Below are 23,686 nucleotides of genomic sequence, written 5' to 3' on the forward strand. Positions count from 1 at the left end.
GGCGTTTGTATACTCACGACTGTAACTATCATTTCTCTTTTTAACTTTTAAGTCATGTTACCAATCCTTCTTTGGAAGCCCCTTTTATAGGACTTACCATATTTGCAAGTTTATTCAAATGTTTTTATGTTGCATGCTTCCCAAAGGAAAGACTAAGAAGGAAATGAGGATGATACATGAATAATTGTTAAAGTGAAATACATCGAAGACAAAATCATGCGATCAGGTAGAAGTAAAACTCTCTCCTCATTGATGCTTTCAAAGTTATTTACAGAAGTTTGGAGTGTAGCGAAGCTATATAATAAGCCCAAAATGAGATCCACCATGAAGATTGGGACTTCTGCTAGGCATTACAACGGGATTTAGTGTGTGGTATTTGGAATTTTACTTCAAGTATTATGTTACAAAGTCATTGTTACAAGCTTCAGCTATGTGGCAGTTCACAGTCAATGGCTCCAAAACTGTTGAATTTGACACAAATTTGTTGAGGGAACGTCATGATCAGTGAGAGAGGACAATTATCCCTCAATTAGTCATTCAGACTGATAGAATCTTTGTTTGTACCTGAGTTTTGAAGTGTTACAATGCTACTAACAGGATTGAGTTAAGTGTGCCCATTCTCAAATCTGGACAAATGAGAGTCTGATAGAACTGTGAACAGTTGTGTATCTACAAATAGCTGCAAAACCCAAACAATGAATTCATAAGCAATAAAATAATAGACTTAACAACTTGCTAGCAACCTAAAAATGAAGATTGTAGATTTAAATGCACTCAATTATTGATCCAATTAAGTCATTCAAATTCAACTTTAATTTTTGACAAGTTTTGAGTCAAAAATAGATATCAATCCAGTGGAAACATCACTGATCCAAAAACTGAACTTAAGGGCAAAGTATCCAAGTTACGACTGAGAAAAATCAATGAACTTGTCAGTCCAGTTTTCCAGTGCTGAGCAAACATGTAGTTTCTGCAGGAAAATAGGTAACCAAAATGCTCTATTTGCTTTCTAAAAATAAATGGTTCACAAATCTTCAAGATGTATGGCATCCTCTGAACATTAGCACAGAATCAAGCATATTTTTTCCCTGGGCAGAGACATGTGAACTCATGTCCTTCAACATGAAATTATCCAAGTTTTTAATCCTACAGAAATCATAGTCCCCTCTCAGTCGAGAACTGCTATGACTGTATAATTTCACCTTAATGATGATCTATCACTTGCTGAGACCTAGCCATCCACCTCTTAGCCACTAGATCCAACGAAAGAGCTCTTAGCATGTTATGATGGTGTATGTCTTCGACTCAACCCATTAAATTTGATCATAGGCATTCAAATAAGCCCCACATTAAATAACAAGAGCTTCAGTCCTTCTCAGGGGCTTGGGGCTCTGCCTCAAGTATCTAAAATGAATTGAATTTAACTGACCCAACCTGACTAGGGAGGATCAGAATTAGATTAAAAATGTACGTATCTCATTGAGCTAGGATGTGTTAGAAATAGGTAGCCGATGTAAATAATTGGGTTTTCTAGTGGCTTTTGCCTGCTGATGTAGGCCAAAGGCTGAACCATGTAAATTGCACTGCCCGTCATCCTATAAAAAGTTAGCTTTAACCTGCCTATATTGTGGATGAGTATCACCAATTCACAAGAATTTGGACCATGACACTGTGTTCCATATATTGCTGGTGAAGACTCATGATGATGATGATAATGATTTCATCACTTCTATACTTAAGCTAAATAAATGCACAAAGTTATGCCTCATTTGGCTAGATGTTGCCAATCCATCCATGGGAAATTACTAAACTACTTTTACACTGTGAAATCACCACTTGTCCCAAAAGTTTAAATTGATGGGAATCGGTAGATTTTATTATTTATATCATATCATTAACACTCTCCCTCACGTGTAGGCTAGACTCTCTGTCAATGAGTGTCCCAACATGTGAAAAATTTAATTATATGGTGTAGAGTGTAGAGTCAGAGTTCAAACTCAGGACCTCTACTCTGATACTATGTGAAATCATCACTTGTCCCACAAGCTTAACCTGATGGGAAGAGGTAGATTTTATTGTTTATATCATATTCTTAACATACACAATAGAACAAACTTGCAAATATAGTGAAGAACACAAAATTACCTTGATAAATGGTTTGTCCCTACCAGGAAAGGAATCAATAAAGCTATCTTTAAGAAGTAAAGATACCTGGAAAGGTAACCAAAGATTTAGATGTCAAAGAAGCATAACAAGCTAGTCTCTCCACGGTATTTGCTGTGTTTCATGGAAAGTTTACGGAAATGTCAGTGGATAATGAGTTTAGTTAATCTAACCCTGTCATTGTTTGACTGTACACTAGTTATTGTATAAGACCTCAGATCTGAACAAAGTGACTCCAAGTAGCGCCTCATGACATTCAAAAACTCGGCTGCAGCTTCAGCCTGCAAATTGGTAATACAAAGATTACTTGCTGCCTAAAGGGAAAGACATAAAGAGCAAACTATCCTATATAAGGTAGTAAGATGATGAGAAAAGGAGGAAAATGCAAAGGCATTTCAGTGCTTGATGCTACAAAAATTTGGGTTTTAGCATGGTAAAGAGCAAAATGATGAATTAAGTACGATCAGAAAAAGTATAGTTCTAGAGTAGGGAAGAGTGCAAGGAATAACAAAATTGCCCTCTGAAGCTACAAAGTTTTCATAAAGCATATTGCAAAAATGTAAAAAAAATCTCAAAACACCTATTTTTGTCAGTAATTTACCAAGTCGATAGGTTTTGTACCTAAGACTTCATCCTCCACTTTACTTTTTTTCAAGCATTTATATGATAACAGATATAACTTTTATATATAATATATGTATATATATATATATGCATATATATACAGTGAAACTTTATGAGAAAGTTCAAGAGATGATGCAGTCCAAATAGAAAGGATGTATACAAAAGAGAACACCCGCCCCCCCCCCCCCCCCCCCCCCCCCCCCCTTCTCTCTCGCGGCCATTAAAAGAACAATTCACAACTGGTGCAGGGAAGAAATCAGAGTCCTCCCCACACCCAGAAAAGTACACGATATGAGAATAAAAGTGATCACAGAATCCTCCAAAGGTCCTCCCTTCAGCCTATAAATCTGTTTAAGAGTTTGTCATCTTTAAATTCGTTTCAGATAAAAGTAAAGTAGAAGACAAGTGTAAGGATCTCTTAGAATCTTGATGCAGAATTTTAACCCAACAAGCAACAACAATGAACCACCCATAACAAGTATCTTGGTGAATCCACGATGTCAAGATTCCTCATTGCTCACTTTCCATCAGTTGGGTACAAAACGGCTGAATGATATTTCATAATTTGCAAGTTCTTGATAGCAGAATTAAGTGAACAAAGCAGTTAAAATTCAAACATGACTACAGTTTAGGATAATTTAGCTATTTTCTATCATAGTTCTGCTATTTCTATTAATGCCACCCGATGCAGTTTCTAACGAGAAAAACAAGCAGACTCAGAAGATGAAACATCGAATTCTTCGAGTGTGGAATAGAATAATAACCTGCACTTCATTGCACCTATAAACAGGATGCCTCTTAGCAATTGAACTTTCATGTGACAGTCTAGCATGGATTGGCCCCAGTTCAGAAACAAGCTCTTTATGCCGGGGAAGTGTTGGCAAATAACACATTTTCACCTGCTCAAACAAAAAAGTAACACAGAATATATTAAACTTAATAAGATTGAAAAATTTCAAACAACAATTAACTTAAATATATTGGAAAAAGATATTCCATAAATATGTTTTTAAGACCACTGCAAAGATCTTCGACTTCCTTACTCAAATTGATGATTGTTGTGACACGTGATACATGTACATGATGAAAACAAGTGATACAGTACTATCAAAGTGGGGCACTAGGAAAGCAAACCGAATATATTTTTCTTATTTTGCTTTCTTTTTACTATTCAAGTACTTGATATTCTGCACTACAAATAAAACATGATAAGCCCCAAAGATTTACTGTTAGATTTGGTATATGGCTGGGTACCAATTCCAGCCTACACAATTAAAAAGGACCTTCCCCATTATGTCACTGAAGACAATATACTTCTCAATTAGTGATGTACAATATAAGAACAACGGAGAATGCTCCAAGGCCCTAACCAACCTGGTCCTTGAGAACATTAACATGAACAAGATTTGATGTTTTCATCTTCAAATCAGTGTGTATATGTTGTACACCAACCTGAAAAATGTAACATCAAAAGACAACGTTGAAACAGTGATACAATTTATCTAATAAGCTTGGAATTGGGGATCCTAAATTCTCTGTGAACTATGAAAATATGTTTTGGTTTTATACATAATAATACTACACAAACTCACAAAGCACAACATCAATCCAAGAGACTCAAGCATATAAGTCCTTGGATGACTTTTCACATAATAGACACCTCGAATCAATATTTTTTGTAATAATTTAATGAAAAACCTTTGTACTTGGGCCATTGCTGTTGACCTTAATGGGCCTGGATCTACATGATTTTCTTGTCTCTATTACGCCTAAATAGTTAGGGCATACCTTTGTAATGTACTTGGCTATGCCTATTCATTGATTAATAAAATTTGTTTACCTACACAAAAAAAAAAAAAAAAAACAACCTCGCCAATAGAGAAGTTGAACTTGCTTCAGAAACTCTTGAAAGAAAGTACTAGACGAGTAATTCTAGTTGAATTAGTTAAAACGCTCACAATATAAGGAACTGGAGCATCAAGAAAATCAAGCATCCTGCCTGGGAGAACCTGGAAAAATCAGTAGAAACCTAGTGTCAAGAGTAAGCAAACTGAAACTGGAAATACCTAACCCCATGTAAAAATACATTTAAGACAATTTCCCACAAACACTTCCAAAACAGTTTGTGTGTGTGTGCGCGTGCGTGCGCGTGTGTGTGTGAGAGAGAGAGAGAAGCAACTTACCTGATAAAAGTACAAAATATGAAGTTTAGGATCATTTATTTATACTGCCAACGTCTGTTTCTAAAAACAGGAAACATTCCTTTACACTAATTTCTAAAAACAGGAAACATTCCATTTCCAGTTTTCAGAAACTAGAAAGTATTTTTGGCGTCAAGGCATGGTGGCAAGCTAGGATGTGTTGAACAATTATGGTGGCAGTATGGTGGTAGTAGAAACCTAGAGTCGATGGTTGGGAAGACAACAGTGATATTGTTGATGCCAGTAACAGTACCAGTGGTTAGGTGGAGTGGTGCTTCTTGTGAATGGCGTTAAAAATATTTGCCATTTTTCATGGAAAAGAAACACTTTTGGATACCAACAATGAACGATAGTATTATTTTCAATTGCTGCCCCTTTTAACAGAACAAAAAATAGAACTATAAGTAACTAAAAGGGGCAGCGATTGAAAATAATTACTATAAGTAACTATAAGTAACTAAATTAACATAAAAGCTCATGCTTTGGATGTTATCCCCATCAAAAGAAATCCTTGCATTATTGCAGGGTGATAATAAAAATAATATTAACCTAAAAGGTTTCGAAACACTTGCAGAAAAATCAAGACATTGAAATTTCTTTATACTTCTTTGATAAAGGGAGTAGAAACGCAAACTTTTCAAAATCCTTTCGAAAACCTTCGTTTTCTGGCTGAAAATGTTAAAATAGCCTGAATATACCGGTAAAGAATGTCCAACCATCACTAAGAATGACCAATCCCATCCCCTGTTCTCTCTCTCTCTCTCTCTCTCTCTCTCTCTCTATGAAACATAGTGTACAGATCTTATGTTTTAAGGCATATGTCTCGCCTTGAACAAATTAAAACACCTAATTGTAGACAATTCCCTTCAACAAAAAGTAAAGCAGATTAAACAATTTTTACCAACTGATCAGAAACTTTATGTTTAAAAAATATTTCAGAAAGAAATGATCGTATGTGTTATGCCTAATTTAGAGGTTTTAGCTATATCCAAAGTGCTTTTGATCGAGAATTGATCCGAAAAATACAAAAGTGCTGATTGAATTGCATCAAACTTACAGGAAGCAATAAACTCTGCCACTGAAATGGACGGATCATGGGAATAAAAGACAACACTATAGCTGATAGAACACCCTGCATAATTTTAATTTTGTGTCAAAGCATAAACCAAATAAGAAAAATAGGAAATTGATGCAAGTAAACAACCAAGTATAAAGCTTGGTCACAAGCAAATATTGATTTATGGGTTGAGAATTGTTTCTGGTAACGCAATAACCTACCAGATTTGGGCACACTACAACCACTTGTTTTTCCAATAATACTCCTGCAACCAATGTCAAAACCTGAAACAAACACCATTTATCATATTCTTGACACAACAAAAGGGCCAGTGCTAAAGTTATAATGTCAAAAAATCACTTATCCAAAAAACTTAAGCGAATAAGAAGAGATGGGTTTAATAATATGATCTATGTTCTAACATGTGCTCTCCCAAGTGCGGGTCAGATTATCCCTTAATAAGTGGGATCAACTCATTTGATACTTAATTAAAATGTGGCAAAGGGTGTAGTCAAGGTTTGAACTCAAGAGCTCTACTTTGATAACCATGTTAAATCACCACTTATCCTAAACGCTTAAACTAATAGAACGAGGTGAAATTAATCTTATAATTTATATTTTAATAAGTACATGGCTAAAGTACTAGAACAAAGACCTATCTATCATGTGAATAAAAAATAAAATGTCGGACAGCATTAAAATTAGAAAAAGTTGATTAACAATCACATACCGTCAACGTCAACAAAAGCTTGATCTATTGTTAGAGTTCATTTCTCTCGTCATTTTGTAGCATATATCTCGTCGATACACCTTAATTAGCCAACAAGTAGGCTTAGGCTGGCTCTTGCACCCTGACTTTTGCAATTTTGGATTTATTTATATCATAAAGAAAGCCATCAGGCATTAATTGCATCTCACAAAATGTGATACAATATTATTTATGGCATCAGGCATCCAAAACTGTTTCCATATATTTAAAAACTGGTTTACAATTTTGCATTGTAACAATGATGATAATTTGAACATATTAAAGGGCTACTTTTGATATTGCTTCAACAACCTTTATAGGTTCTTGAGTAATATCTGTGTTTTTTAAAGGCTTTCTACCTTTTTAACAAATTTCAGAAAATATTGATCAAAAGAAGAAAAGTCCAAGACAGGGTGACAAGTCCAAGACATGTTTTCAAAGAACTACTCAAGGCAGATTCTGGAAAAGAAGAACACTTTTTAACTCAAGCCAAGACAATCATGCTTACACTTTCAAGGGAGAGCACTCGACAAATAGTTGCAGTTGTCCATATTGATAGAGCAAGTGCTTCCTCAGCAGCCGCCAACTTTGCATTGACCTTTTATTAAGTTCAGTAATATGGAGAAAGTTAAAATGAAGGAGCAAAGGCTACAAATATACTACAAAGCATTAAAACCACCTAGGGAGTGGAGTGTCCCCGTGTCCAACAGACACTGGCATTAGGCATATCTCCAGCACATGTCAGATTCATGTTCGCACGTATTTTAAAAGAATCTCATAAAGGTGTATTGAAATCTTCCAAAGTATAAATTGGGCATGACTTGAACACATTAAAACCATTATTAAATTAGGGTTTTGGGTAGATATTAACGAAGGTGAAGGATTGCTTTAAAATTACTGAAACAATGAGAAACCTGATTCAGGTTTATCTTTCCATTTGAGAGAAAAAGAGAGGAGTGTTTGACTCCAAGAATCGACCTCAGCTTTCACCTATGTTTTTCAAATAAACGAACGATTGAAGACATGATCACTCGAATTGTGTGAGTGGGGTGCGGTGTCGTGTTCGTGTTTGTGCTTCCAAGATGAACATTAACCAAAGAAATACCTCAGCAGCTTCAAGTGAAACAAAATTATTTTCGTGTAAGCCAAGGGTAGAAATTGGAGGTCGCCTATACTCAATAGCCTGTAAATGCTCAAGAGGCTGAAAAACTAATTCACTTCCTTGTGCAGGAAGAGGCAGAGCATGATATCCACAAACTATTTGTAGCAAATCGTTTTTTTTCTCCTGTCCAAGGACACCCAGGAAAAAAAAAGCAACAAGAATGATCAAATGACAATAATACTACTACCCACATTGATAAAATGCATAAACATGGGCAACTAAGTTAAACTAACCTTAGCCCATTCCATTATTAAGTCATCCCCAAAATCCTTAACCCCATTTGCAAAAGTTTCGTCGTCATTATCCTCTGATGCAATGCTTCTAACTGGACTGCCAAAATTAGCAATATATTACTGGAGTTATACCAGAGATTCAAAGAAAAGAAGTTCACTAAATATAAAAAATGATGCATAGATATCAAAGATGAAGTCCATCCTTAGGACAAAGGTTATATAACATTAACTTCAATGAAAATTGTGTAGATTTATCAAGTACTAGCCATGTGAATAAATAAGAATTTTATTAAAAAAGGCGAAGCCAAGTACACGGGACATGTACAAGAGCAGCACCTATGCATGAGTGTCTAAAGATACGAGGAACTAGCCATGTGCGTATAATATCTGAATAAGATATAGTGAACAATATTCCATCGAGTTTAGTCTTATCTATAATGAAATAGCACAGCAAATAGTAAGATAAAATAACTATACCACCTGAATAAGGATTCAGAACTCCCAAGACGCTCCAGTGCGGGATTCCTAGAGGAGAATGATGTCCCTACCTCCGGAGAAGCTTGACCATTTTCATAGCATCCGCACATTTTTTCCAAAGGTTCTGATCGAGTTTCTGAGGCCTCGAAAGCACACTCATCAGAATACCGTGAATTCTTACTACCATCTTTGTCTATTTCCCTAACTAGGCTAGAATCTGAAGCCTCACTGATGGTAACACTTTCAGGTGACTGAGGTTCCCACATCCTCAATGGAGAAGGTGGGATCTCATCATCAGGTATAATTCCTGCAGCAGCTGCAGTTAGGACCAGCTCACTATCAACAGGTATGGCAGAAGCCATCCAATCATTAAAGGACTCCCTTTCAGTGGAATCAACATTCCCATTTGTTTGATCATGTAATTTTGTTACCGAAGGAACATAATCACTGAGAGTCAGTTCACTAACAAACTTCGTTATTCGATTCAGACGCTCCTGTGCAATGATACTGCATCCAGACAAGAAAAAAATCATACTTTCTGTATGAAAATTCATGACAGCCAATGCTTGTGAGTTTTGAATGAGTTTCAGCTAACCTGTTCAGCATCTCAAAGTGTAACTCAAAGAACGGAACTCTCGTAAGCACACAATAGCAGCGAGGAGCAGAAACCAAAAAACGCCTGCATCCTCCAGATGGATGAGAAGGAGACGATGAGATGCCTAAGATACCAGGTGGCCTCTGAACAATTTCAGGAATGTGTAAACAAACGCCATAAAGTGTTGCATTGTTTGCCACCTGATCAAGGGCACATGAAATTTTTCAGCTACCACCTACCCAAGATTCTTGCATAAACCATTGTGCTAAAAATCAAATGGATTCAAACTAGGGAATGACAAAAATTATAATGTGCAGCAAAAGATCCTATTTTCTTTTTTTCCAAAAGATAAGAAGATCATACATTTGTCATTTCTTTTAATAAAATACCAATACATATATATTACTCCATCTTCCAAAAATAAATGCTTTCCTTTTCTTTGGCACATCCCAAAATAAGGGAAGTGGAAGCACTCATCACTTTATAAGTTATCCACATCTCAAATATGAAGTAAATGGATTTTTCAGAAGACTACTGTAAATATTGCTTTTCATTGACAATTGTGCCACTTGGAATTAAGAAATACAAATTTTGGATTGGTGGGTATTTAAAAAGCAAATGCACGATAAATAATACATAAATTCATGAATGAGAAAAAATGTACACAACAAGAAACAGAGAAATGCAAATGCATAAAGAAAATCATTTCACAGGATTAAAACAAACAAAGTGGATTAGAAATGATTTCCTTAATAACCGCAGTACAATGTCATAATCCAAGGCGTGTAAATCAATCTCAAAAGAAATGAGTTGTCAAGGTTACATAAATAGCATACTGTGAAAGTAACAGAACAGTTAAGTTATACTAATGACAGAGTGGAAAAAATACAAAGAGCAACACTTACCTTAAGTGAAAAAACAAACGCTAAATCATCTCTGTTTAAATGCTCCTGTTGAGAATAACAGTAATGAAAGCATCATTTATTTGGTGAAGGATATTAACACCTTAAAAGAAAAGGTTTAAACACTCATATATAATGGCGATAAAACATAGAAGTGAAATACAAACTTGAAATAATTCTACAAGAAGATTGCTAGAAAAGATTATCTAGATTGTCATATACCTGACAAGAACAACTCTGTAGTGACAGATAAAAGAAAATGTTAAAATACCCATATCAAGTGAAGATAACAAGAGCAAGATAACAAAAAATAATAAATAAACTCCCAAAGCATAAGGCATCTTTAAAATCTAAAAAGAATCCTCATCAAGTGAAGTACAAGAGAGCTGTAACGAATTGAAACCCGGGAGATGAAGTCTTGAGAAGCCCCATTTTCATTCCCCCCAGAAGATTACAACCTTTGACTCAAAGGAAAAAGCCCTCTCCTTTACGTCTCCAACCAAATAATCCACATAAAAAACGATGGCATGGGTCTTCAAGCAACAATATATTCAGATCCATATATGCAGATCTTTTTTTGGGGGGATAAATGTAACTCCCGCTCCTTTCTTCTTACGTAAGCTTCTCTCTTTCTTACATAAGACTCCTCATTTCGCAAATTCCGATGACGGAATTATGCAACAGTCTGCCATTCTTTCTGGCGACTGTAAGCATCGTCATGTGTGCCGAACCATGACGACGTGCCTCTCGAGATATTAGGTGACTTCTAAAGTACGTCTAGTGTTTAAAATGTACTGAAAATATTTATATAAGGTATTTCCAGTATCGTTAAGTTAAACTTGTTTTTAAATGAGACAATTATAATATTTTGAGAGCTCCAAAATATTATAATTGTCGGAGATCATTTTAATATTAATTATTAAAATGATTCCAGTTATTTGAAATATTATTGGGATTTAAATTATGTTGAAAGCTTTAATTAATTTAATGGTTTTATTCTTTTAAATATATTAAATAAGACTTCATCATTTATTGATGATGAAGAAATATTATTTTATAAACTAAAGTTAGTTTAAAATAATATTTACCTTAATTCCTCTGAGTACTTTTTAATTAAGTTAACGTTTACGCATTTTCAAATCAGTATTTTAATATCTCAACGTTAGATCGTTTTAAGGACCCCAAGACGAAGGGACTGGATTAAATACCCAAACCCCTCTCTCTTTCCCTCACTTTTCCCCAGCTCTCTCTCTCTCCTCCCTCGCCCCTCAAGCGTACGCTGTACGTAGTCCATCTCCACGCCCGAAGCTTCCTTCCTCCAGCCCGGCGCCGCCAGCTCTCACCGCCGGCACCACCAGCTCCCCCTTCCTCCGGCGAGCCTCCCCGTAGTAGCCCCTCCCTCTCACGCTCTCTCTTCCTCTCCGCTGGAAGCATAAAGCCCGAATGGGCTTGCTGTCCTTAGCGCCGCCGTGCGCCGTCCTCCGGCACCACCACCGCCACTAACGGCCTCCCCTCTCACTGGTGAACCCCTTCCATGGAACCCAAGCCTCAGGAAGCCCCCCTTCCCCTCCGTCGCACGCACGCACGAAACCCATTTATGGGTTTCGCACGGCTTCGAGCTACAACGCTGCTAGCACGGCCGTGCGCGACTCCCACGGCCACCCATGGCCACCATGGACCTCTCCTCCCCTTCCCCTTCCTCCTCCCTTGGACCCGAGGCCCATGGCCTCTCCTCCATGCACGGACGTTCCTCCTCACACGCACGGGTTGCACGCCGTGCACCGCCACCCACGGTGGGTAACCACCGTCATCAACTTCCTCAGGCCACCACCAAGCCAACCCAACCTCCCACGGCCCCGATCTGTCACCCATGCACGCACTCTCTCTCTCACTCTCCCACGGCCTCTCACCCACTGTGCGGCCAGATCCGCCGCCGTGAGCCACCGTGGCGCCACCTCGACGCCACCAAGAGATCCACCCCACCTCCCTTAGCTGAGCCCTAGAGTCAAACCACCACTTTACATGGTGGGTAATCACTGCACGTGATGGACAGTCACTGCGCGTGACTGACTGCCACTGTACACGGTTAGGTACGCTGTGTACCGCCCTTCATAGCCACCATCACGAGCCCTCCAAGACCACACTTAGCTATCCAAACGCCCAAACAGTCAACGTACGTGGGTTAGCCGCCACGTACGACCTCTCCGACGTCATCGGCTGTGACAATCAGGGAGCAACGCACGGGTTATCCCGTCGATGGTATAATTCTCTATCCCTCGTTAATTATGTTAGATATTGATTAGTTGATTAGATTGTGGACTGTGCTGTTAGTATTAGGGGAATGACTGGGTTGTATTGAGATGCGCTATATAGTGCGCTGTAAGTGTTTGGCATATCTGTGTAGTATGGTGATGTGATGTACCGTGTATGTGAAATGTTGGGCATATCAGTGTAGTGTGGTGACGTGTAGTGCTATGTATGTGAAGTGGGGCATATTGTGTAGTGCGCTGTGAAGTGTTGTGGACTGTGCTGTGTAATGCAGTTGTGGAGTTTGTGTTGTAATGATGGTGTGGTTGTGCTGTGCAGTGTAGTTGTGGGGCATGTGCCGTATGGATGGCATGACGTTGTGTGGAGTGGGAACAGTACACGCTGAGTGTACTTTGTGTGTGGCGTAGTGTGACATAAAGAGAGTGTATGTAGAAATATACTCTCCTGGCGTATTGTGGATTGGGAAGAGTACACATAAAGTATACTCTGTAAGGCGTGGTGTGTGAATGGAATACACGTGAAGTGTACTCCATATGGTGGAGTAATGCACCATGTGGCGGATATGCCATAATGGTGATGTGGTGTGATGTGTATGAAGGGAGTACATGTGGAATGTACTCCATATGGTGGAGTAATGCACCATGTGGCGGATATGCCATAATGGTGATGTGGCGTGATGGGTATGAAGGGAGTACTTGTGGAATGTACTCAATATGGTGGATTGATGCACCATATGGCGAGTATGTCATAAGGGTGATGTGGCGCAGTGCATGTAAATAGAGTATGTGAAGGATTTGTACTCCATATGGTAGAGTGATGCACCATATTGCAAGTATGCCATAACGGTGATGGGTCATGACGTGTATGAAGGGAGTACACGCGGAGTGTACTCTACGTGGTGGAGTGATGCATCGTATGGCAAGTATGCCATAACGGTGATGGGTCATGGCGTGTATGAAAGGAGTACACGCGGAGTGTACTCTATGTAATGGAGTGACGCACTATACGGCGGGTATGCCATAGTGGTGATGTAACATATGTGAATGGAGTATATGTGGAGTGTACTCCATGAGGCAGCGACACTCCGTGTGACTTGTCGCAGAGATAAGGATGGTTGTGCAGTTGATGGGCGTGGAATGTGGTGAATAGTGTTGGAAATTGTGGAACAATATCCCCAAGTAGTTATGGCGTAGCCTGTAGTCTGAGGTGACAAGCGTCACTGTAATTGACTTACAGCTGGAAGTATAGGTGTAGTAGTAGAATAAGTGTAAGAGTGTGCAGCGGAAGCATGACTGGGCAACGTCACGAAGTGACGTGCTTACTGACAGTCATGCTTATGATGGATAAGGAGTTAGCTTTGGAATGGCGTAACGGGAACGTGACGAGATGTCACGATGTTACAAGAGTATGTGAGGAGCCGTACTCGTGATGAGTTAAGGATTGATGTAAGAAATGACGTAGTGGGATGTCAGATGATGTGACAAGGTCACTGTGTAGCTTGGGAATAGTCTTGAGCTATATGATGTGACATAAGGCGTAGTTGTGAACGGAATCTTGTCGCGTTAAGTGTTGGGATGAACTGTAAGAAGGGACGGCTAGCATGAAGAGTCATGTTGGCCGGGTTAAGAGAACGTTGGTATCGGAATATGGCCCTTATCCCTATGAGCAGGTGATCAACATGTTATATATTGATCTTGGGTGATAAAGGGGTAAGGTATATGTGTAGTCTGGGAGACATGTGTAACAGACGGATTCACCATATGTAATGGGTAATCTGTCCTGAGCACAGTTACACAGTGCTTAAGGCTCAGAGTTGGCTTAGAGCCGTGTGGCTTGTATGGATGGGAATGAGGATTTAGTATGGGCTAGGATGTATGGAGATAGTGACGAGTGTATTGTCTAAGGAAGGGATGCATGACTTAGTTGGTCTGAGTCATGTGTCGGAATGTGGTTAATGAGAAGAATGAGACAGAGGTCTTAGTGTCTTAATCTTAAGGTGAATCATGGGTTCACTTTAGTGAATGAGCACTTGAGGCAAGACCTGAGTTGGAAGATGCGGTGACCGCAATGGGTCCCCGAAGGTTTTAACGTAGTAAAGGGTATGTAAGTGCACGGGATAGAATGAGAGTGTTCTAAGTATGGTGTAGTTCTATTTCTAGTTCAGTTGCTTATGCACTAGATAGAGAATGACGTTAAGATGATGTATGCATGTAGGTTGCCAGCTGACACGCGCATGAATGGACTGTATGATATGAAAGTAGCATGGAGTCCAGGTAAGTATTACGTTCATACCCTTCTGGAGTTTTCTAGAAATCACACGAAAAGAAAACGAAAAGCTTTATCTTTAAGAAAATGCTCACGAAAGAAGATGTTATGCTTTCAAATGTATATGTACGTACGGCCCCTCCGTGAAAGCCCCTTTTTACGCACCCAAAGTTATTAATTGTACGCATGCGAATGGATGGCTATAAGATGTATCTATTGTACGTATTTTCAAAGAAACGAACTGATTAAAATGCACGAAAGACGAGCTTGATCCGACTCTTTCATGGATCCTACGGACCGACGCTGTCGCGAGGTGATGCTCGTGGACGCCGCGAAGGCCGACGTTCAAGGTGATGCTTGCGGATGCCGCGAAAAGCGAAGTTTAAGCTCGTGCTTTATGTTTTATGGATGCTACGAACCGATACTTTTGTGAATGCCGCGAGGTGATGCTCATGGACGTCATGAAAGAGGACGTTCAAACCCATGATCACGAAATGATGTTTTCTCACGAAAAGAAATGTTTTCTCATGTTAAATGAAAGAAAGAAATGAATGAAAGCTCTAGCTCTTCAAAGCTGGCATGAATGAATGAAAGAATTAAAGAATGAATGAAAGCATGAAATGTATGAAGATACGTAACGGCCACATGAATGAATGAAAGGGTACCAATGAATGGGCAGATTGCAATGCCGGGTAAGTAGTACTGGTAGTGCACCCAGTGCTGCTCCCTATGAAAAGGGATTCCTAACCTGTGGCCACGGGCGGAATCTAGGTCAAGGGGCCACTAACCCTAACACACGGGGCGTAACAGTGTGTACCGGCCTATGAAAGTGAAAAGAAAGAATGTATGTATGTACGTATGTACGCATACACGAACGCACTTTAAGAAATAAAGGCACTGCACTCTTGCATAAATGAAGGCACTGACGGGTGAAACGTTTTACGAAAAGAAAAGAAAATCCCGTCTAGTGACGTTTTCAAATGAACGCACGTATGCACGCATGCATGTAAGTATAGTATGTACGAATGATGAATGCATGAATAAAAACCTACGTTATTATATTTTAACTGCATAAAGTAATGCTTATGAGTCTTCGACTTATTTTAGTTTTTATGCATGTCCCTCCCCCCACAAGGAAGGAAATGAAGTACGCATCGGGACAGACACGGCCCATGGGAAAGAGCACGGAAGTCTAGGCATGAGCATTTAAATGTAAGAGAGGCATTTTTATTATTAAAAATGATGTTTTCCGCTGTAAACCTCTTTTATTGTAAAAACACATTTTTATTTTATAAACGTAGAGTCTTGCACCCTGGGAAGAAGCAAAAAGTTTTAAATCAGACGGTAATTCCCATCGTCCTTTCTCAAAATATTTTATAAAAAGATCCACCACAAGGACGGGCGTTACAATAAGTATAGGCAGATCTTCAACAAATGAGGAATTGGGGATGAAGAAGCAAAAATAATACGTATGGGGGAAAATGGTGTAACCATTCTCTTTTGGTTTTTAATTTATAGCACCTTCTGTATAAACTATGGAATTGCAATGTCTAAAACTTGAAACAGACGAACTTATAAAAAAAATGACGAAGAAAATGTTATTGTGCCTCTGATGGGAGAGTACAACCTTGATAAAAAAAAAAAAAAAAAAAAAAAAAAAAAAAAAAAAAAAACACCTCAAGGCTCTCTTGAAGCAAAAGCTTATTTAGCCGTTGGCACATGAAAGCTGATTACACTAAGACCAAGCAATGGCACCAGCTAAGAGTAATTTCGTTTCATTTTAGTATCATCTCTTAAACTTCCAAGATTTCCTCCGATTTAGAAGCAATGTGATTTTGAGGTGTACGAGTAGAGAAAAAAGTTGATGAATATAGAGGAAGAAAGGAAAAGAAAGAGAAAGATAGAGCTCCAGGGTTTCTCCATATGTCTGAGTAAGTATACTTCACCACATATATTCTGACGGCTAACGTATTGCTAACATTATATTCTTTAAAGATAACATATATCTTAACTGAAAGAAGATGATAAGGAACTATAGATGTCACAAATGGGGAACTAATGATAGCAGAGAACACAACACTTTTTTGGCCTACCTGTCCATAAACAAGTTCATTTAGCTCACTTAGCGATGGACTCCTCTCTATCAAACGTGCCTGTAGTATAACAATCCTTGAATAAAAAAAGTGTTGAAAAAAGAAAGAATAACATTGAGTTTTAAATTCGCCTAAATTTGGTAAACATCACACCTTAACCCCACCAGGAAAACAGAAGTCAGCTAGATCATTCAGACGCATTGCTAACCTCCTTCCAGGAGGATACTTAAAAAGTACCTGTAGATCCCAAACGGGAAAAAAGAATAATAAAAGATAAAAACATAGTAGTATATGTTAGCCAATTTGTTGCCAAGGGAAAATGTATCTCAGCCAATATAAGATGAGGACCAAAATATACCATTGTTCAATATATCCTCACAATAGAACAGGAATGAAAAAATTAACAAATGGAAAAAAAAAAATCAATTATGGCCAATTAAATGTAGCCAGAAAATTGACTGTCCACTGAAATCATTGCCATCTTCTCCAGAATATCAAATGGGTTTTAGTCACAAGGAAAAAAACAACACAGAATAAATACGATGAAAAAGTTTCCTTTTCTTCTCTTTTGCAAGCTAATATAGATGTTATAAAGAGATCATGAAGGCATAAATGTGACAGAATTAGCATGACCCAGTACATATCAGATCGTATATTGTTGAATATAGAAAAGAAAGAGTCTGAGAAAAGGATTCAATCAAGCAGTCAACCTGAGGTTCCAGTGTTGGAACTGAGGACGCCCGAGGATGCAGCATTTTAAAATCTAATAATTCAGAGTTTGCCATTTCTGACTCCCATTTCTTATTTTTAACAAATGCATCCTCCACAACCTCAAGATTAGCATCTGGATGAAGCCCCGCAATAATAAAGTGTTCAAAAAGTGAAGTAGGCTTTTTATATTTTATATGTTCCTGCAATAGCATCCACAGATATGTTACCTGGATAGGCAGATTAAAAAAATGAGATTTTTGGCATAAGAAAAGATTAAAAGACGTAAATAAAGCCATCAGAATGAGCACTCTCGCAACATAGAAAGGCATGGATCAAATCCTCAATACGCATGAGTAATGAACACTAATCGGTCTTGAAAATTTAAACTTCTACAACATTTTCTAAAACTTATCCTTGCACGAATCCCCAAATATGTATGCATCCCATTAGTCGGATCTTTTCAATTTTACTAGGAAATTAGTATTACGAATCAAAAAATAAGTCAAGATCTATCAACTTCCTCAATCGAAGGTCCCTCACACCAATTTAGCAAGCCACACTCCAAAGCATCACAAAGTGCACAAGTTCTATACATTGCGGCATATATGAATATAGGAATGGCATTTATGGTGATCGCTACTTTAGCATCATCTAAGCCAAAAGATTGAACTTATTGTCCCAAGGCAGTGTCTCGACCATAACTTAACAAAAAACCTGTTTTATTCCCTGTCAGGCAGAATAACAACAGAATTCGGGTAGTGATCAAACTCCAGTTCCAGAATATATAAATGAACAAAAAAACAACTTTAGTTGTAAACAAGCTAAGAACGAAAAGGAAACAAATTACTAGTCAGATGTCCGTGTTAACAGTTGATGTTCTCCTATCCAAACACAACCTTTCGATCTAAGTTTTTTGCAACCTCCGGAATCCGGATAAAATACAAAGCAAGTAACCAACCATGTGATTTACTTGGAAAAAAAAAAAGGCAGATAATAAGGAGCAATACCGGAGATTTTGTGTGAAGCTGATACCACTGGCGTTTTTGGTTTGCCAAGACCTCAGGATTGAAACTCCGCTTGTAATCTTCTTCACGAGAATTGCTACTCCACTTCCAAGCCTTCTGCATCTGACTCTTCAATCTCTGAAAGCTATTATTACGTCTGTGAGCTGTAGTCACAACTTCACTTTGAGTGCGTCGGTGTCCCTGCCCCAGCCCAGGTCTTGGGAAGTTCGAATTACCCGAGTACACATTATGTAACGCTTCACCGGCCACTCTAAATGCCTCCTCGGATATATGCTGCAATAGCAAGATCGGCGAAACAGACATCTCTTCTTGCACTTCATTATCGTCCTTTGTATCCATCTTTAAACGCTTATTAGCTCATCTAGTCATCTGTTTACGCTCATTCCACCGATAAATCACACCATCAACCCCCTCGCACTAGACAACCCAAAGACCAGCATAACATTTAACACCCTTTCATTGAATTCGACCGATTCTATGCGATAACGACCAAATTAATAAAGCAGTCTCAGAGGAAAAATAACGTCAATTTCAAATGGTTTCGCTTTAATTCTTCGTGATCCTCAATTTTAGGAATACCGAAATCGAGAAAATTTGAATTTATCTCCTGGACAAGGATTATAAATGGATTCAAATGAGTTGATGCATTTAACGGGAAGCCTGTCAGCACAAGAACAAAAACAACGCAAAAATTACAAACACAATAATGCAGGGGCTAAAAGAAGGGAAAAAAAAATCAAGCGTTAACAGTTCCGTATATTTCATAATGTGAAAGATATCAAAGCATATAACGGAAGGCACGCATTAATGATGACCTAGCATTGAGATTCAAAAAAGCATGAAGAGATAAAATACCAGAATCTCATGAACATAGAGCAAAGAAAGCATAACAAAATATTCGAGATACAATGGAGAAATATTCTGTATCGCTTTTCGGTTTCTCGGGTCTTGTAAGGATAGAGAGAGACTAAAAATAGAAAGATTTTTCCCAAAGAGAAGAGGAAGTTAGACATGAGAGAAGGAGAAACTGTGAGCGAACTCTGCTTTAGAACAACAGGGGAAAAGACAAGCTCGTTTTAAAAATAAAATGAAATTTAAATCCTCCGGCCTTGTTAAATAAAATGGAAATAAAAACAACGTTATTTTATCCTCTTTAATAGTTGAATTAATTTATATTAATTAATATGTAAAAATGATAAAGTCCATGAAAAATATATCAATTCACAGCTTAGAAAATGAATGAAAATGTGTTTAATCAAATTAGTATTCAACCGTCTCAAGATTTTTGGATCAATAGCTAGGTCTTTAATAATTAATATCAGAGAATGGACCACGTCACGGGTTTAAGTCACGAAAAGAACGACTTATTCAACCGTCTCAAGATTTTTGGATCAATAGCTAGGTCTTTAATAATTAATATCAGAGAATGGACCACGTCACGGGTTTAAGTCACGAAAAGAACGACTTATAGACTAGATTAAAATGTTTTGATATTATGTATGAGCATAATGTTAAGTTATTGAATATTGATAGATAAGTGAAGTCACCAAAAAGAAAAGGGTTACTACCGAGTCAGTGTCGATAGAGTGGGCTGCCATAGATATCTAATTCAGAAGTAAAATAGAATGTTATAATCTTGAGGGTTAAAAGTTTAATCAAATTAGTATCTAACAATCATAAGACTTTTGAATTAATGGTTAAGTTTTTAACAAGAAAAATATTACTTATAATCTTCATTTAAGAACTACAATATAAGATTAGATAATTTTATTTTTAAAGTTTTTTAAAATTATAAAAATATTACTCTTAAAATGATATTTTTTCTCATATAGTAAAGAGTACGTGGGGATTAAAAATAGAATTTCTCTTTTAACAGAATGCAAAATCCTTTGTTTTATAAAAGGAAGGAAATAGATAAAACAAAGAGAATATAACTTCCGATAACGATAAAGTGGGTTTGACTTTAGAATTCAACGAGTCGCATGCATGTAGCACCGCTTAATAACAGGCCGTTCAGGCAGGTGGGCTCCACTCTCTTTTAATTCTAATTAGTCTCAATGTGTACGACTTTCATAGTTCTCAACCGTTGGATCTTCCGTTCATTGAATTCATTCCTTATCGGGCGGGGGTTTATACTTTTTTCACAGCCAAACTACATTAACATTGGATGGACGAAGAATCCCATTATTTCACTTTCAATTTGGGCGCGTCCCATGCACGCTTTAATTCTGATTCTAATCAACCTCTTAAATTTTTTTTTTTAAAGTAATGTTAGATATATTTTTATAGAGGATTGCTAAATACAAGCAGTTTGGTATGTCAAATCACATACTGATGCTGATATGATTCTTTTTATTAAAAAGAAGAAAAATTTTGAGCGAAGAAGAAAGTTTTCTATCTTACAAAAATTATTTTCGTCTTCAATTCACACCGTTTCATTAAACAGATGCCTTACATATCAGCATCAGTACCAGGTTTGGTACGCGAACTCGCTTGCAAGAAGACTTTTCATTTTTATAATGTGTAAGTCTTGTATATTTTTTTAAAATAATAAAATTAATTATTAAAATTTTTATTTTTAATATATGTCTTATATTTTTCTATTTGTTTAAAAGGAATGTGCAAAATTTACACATTTTAAGACTGTACAAATCTTTTATTTTTCTATGAGTAAAGCTAAATATAATTTTAGGATGCACAAATTCTGCATACTTTCTTTGAAAAAAGTGAAATCTACCATTAAAAAAATAAATTTTTTACATGGGTCTTATATTAATCCACTCTTATCAACTTTTTTCAAATGATAGTCCTTTTTTATTTTTTTATTTTTTTTGTTAGGGCTTGTTTGGATAGTGAAGTGAGATAAAATAGTTTTAGATGACTTGAATAAAATATTGTTAGAATATTATTTTTTAATATTATTATTATTTTAAAATTTGAAAAAAATTGAATTATTTATTATATTTTGTGTAAAAATTTAGAAAAATTGTAATGATGAGATGAGATGGTTTAATGTAAAATAACCCTTAGACTTTGGTGTCATATATACACTACAATTAACCTTGCCCCCATGTTGGTTCTTCTTTTTTAATCTTTATGGAAGATTATAATAATCTACTTGTCTTAATCGAATATTGACTTTTATGACCAATTTATTTGCCAATAAATAAATTAAGGACTGTTTTCTTTTTTATTTAAATTCAAAGCATAGCTTGTAGTTTTATTCATGAAAATCAATGAAACGATCGTTACAAACTTTCTCACTCATAACTTTGCTAAAAATTTATTTTTGTTTTTTTTTTTAAGGATAACTAAGTTCCTAAATTTTTCAAAACCTCAATTTTAGCGGAGAAAAACCATGGAAACATAAATCAACAAATAACAATAAAAGACTCATCCCTTTAAATCAATCTAATATAAGGAATGCCCAATTTGTCAATCCTAATCAGACCCCTTAGTAAAGAAGGGACCATAGCCAAAGACTCCCAAGTAGCAGCACAATCCTAGACGCTAGGTTTGCCAAGAAATCTGTTGGGCTATTGCCTTGCCTATAAATATGCCGAATGGTGAAGTTGATGTCTTGAAGCAACTCCATAAGCTCAATCCAATAATCTTCTAGATACCAAATGGGACAATTAGAGGCAAAAATCCAATTTACAACAACCATAGAATCCATCTCTATTTTCAAATTACTGAAACCCAATCCGCTCAAATGTCTAACCCCATGCAACAGGGACATGAATTCAACATACTGGTACCGAAATCTAGAGGGATGGAAAAAGCTAACACCAAATTTCCTGATGAATCACATATTAAACCACCAGCACTAGCCTTCTTCAAGCTCTCCTGACTGCTCCCATTTATATTTAATTTCACCCAATTTTTCCTTAGTCGGTCCCAACACACAACTTGAAACGGTCTACGCTTCTTCCACCTGTAAGGAATATTTAAATCAGCTAACAAAGTCTCATCGCATCGAGATAAAGACTTTGAAACCTTTAATTTTTCACTCAGTTTAACTAGCTAAAATTTAATACTTCACCAAATATCTTCCACTGACTCCCGCTTTCCTTCCATTCGAGCTCGACACTGACAGAGCCAAAGTCTCCAAGTTACAATAGAGGGAAAAAGACCCATAAGTTGACCCATTGACGATGATTTGGAGGCCCTAGCAAACCAAGCAGAGACATTTTCCGTCTATGTGCTATGTTGATCTCGAAGGAACCCCACTTGCATGGCACATCTCTTCCACACAACCCTTGCCACTTCAGCCGTTACCAAAACATGGTTCATGTCTTTATATTCCCCTTGTGAACAATAGTTACATTTGGAAATTAAGGGAATACCAACACTATGAATTTTATCATCAATAGTGAGAGCATTATTACTACTTTTTCACATAACAATTGCCATGTTTTTTGGGAGACAAGGATATCATATCCAATCAGTCTATTTAACCTTTGGAGCTTTTATCCGAGTAACCTCTCATGCGCTATTGGAAGCTAAATTACCATCCTCCTTATCCATCCATATTAAGCGGTCTGCCCCATCCCTCTGCCTATGGAAAGTATGAGAAATTTCCTACGCCTTTTGAACACCCACTAACAGAACAAGGAGATCCATATCCCAACTACCTGCCCTGCAACAATCTTTTAATTTTATGTTTGGTAAAATAGTAGGGAATGTGGTCGCAAGAGGCTCGTCACTAATCCATTTATCCAACCAAAGTGAAACATCCCCTCTCTTTGGTTTCCATCTCAAATGATCAATGACATTTGGTAAACTCCTCATCACCATCTTCCAAAATCTAGATCCTTTGTTTGGGTTAACAAAAGAGATGTGACTCTGCTTTATATATTTGGCCTAAAAAAATCTGGACCAAACAGAATCTTCCATTAATAATCGCCAAGCAAATTTCATGTGAAGAACTTTCTATACCTCATCTAAATTTCGAATGTTGATACCATCCTCTTTTACAGGTTTGCACATCAACTCCCATAATTTCCAATGTTTCTTTGGCTTGCCATCTTTATAACCTAAAAAGAAAAAAAATTACTAAACTTCTGGAAATAGAGGAGAGGATAGATTTAGGAACCTGCAAAGTCGAGAATAGACGAATGGGAAAACTGCCAAGCACATGCTTCAAAAGCAAAAGGCGAGCT

The 23,686-nt window shown here is 37.3% G+C and overlaps 1 protein-coding gene across 2 annotated transcripts; it reads right to left on the bottom strand.

Annotated features, from left to right (window-relative positions):
• Window positions 1-224: 224 nt before the first annotated feature.
• On the bottom strand, window positions 225-19,574 carry LOC121253642. Of its 2 annotated transcripts, none has more exons than XM_041153633.1 (20): window positions 19,380-19,574; window positions 18,507-19,131; window positions 17,499-17,699; window positions 16,942-17,025; window positions 16,789-16,848; window positions 10,166-10,210; window positions 9,261-9,460; window positions 8,669-9,172; window positions 8,189-8,285; window positions 7,899-8,078; window positions 7,302-7,391; window positions 6,267-6,329; window positions 6,046-6,120; window positions 4,746-4,796; window positions 4,162-4,239; window positions 3,552-3,686; window positions 2,337-2,444; window positions 2,146-2,211; window positions 529-679; window positions 225-443 (listed from the first exon to the last, which is right to left on the bottom strand). In XM_041153633.1, the coding sequence occupies exons 2-19, from the start codon at window positions 18,861-18,863 to the stop codon at window positions 605-607; spliced, it is 2,469 nt and encodes an 822-aa protein (XP_041009567.1). In that variant the 5' UTR covers window positions 18,864-19,131; window positions 19,380-19,574; the 3' UTR covers window positions 225-443; window positions 529-604. The 2 variants fall into 2 exon arrangements, with proteins under 2 accessions (XP_041009567.1, XP_041009566.1); XM_041153632.1 differs by having other exon boundaries at window positions 18,507-19,184.
• Between the last annotated feature and the right edge of the window lie 4,112 nt (window positions 19,575-23,686).

This window comes from Juglans microcarpa x Juglans regia, chromosome 2S (genome assembly GCF_004785595.1).
Source record: "Juglans microcarpa x Juglans regia isolate MS1-56 chromosome 2S, Jm3101_v1.0, whole genome shotgun sequence".
Taxonomy (NCBI): Eukaryota; Viridiplantae; Streptophyta; class Magnoliopsida; order Fagales; family Juglandaceae; genus Juglans; species Juglans microcarpa x Juglans regia.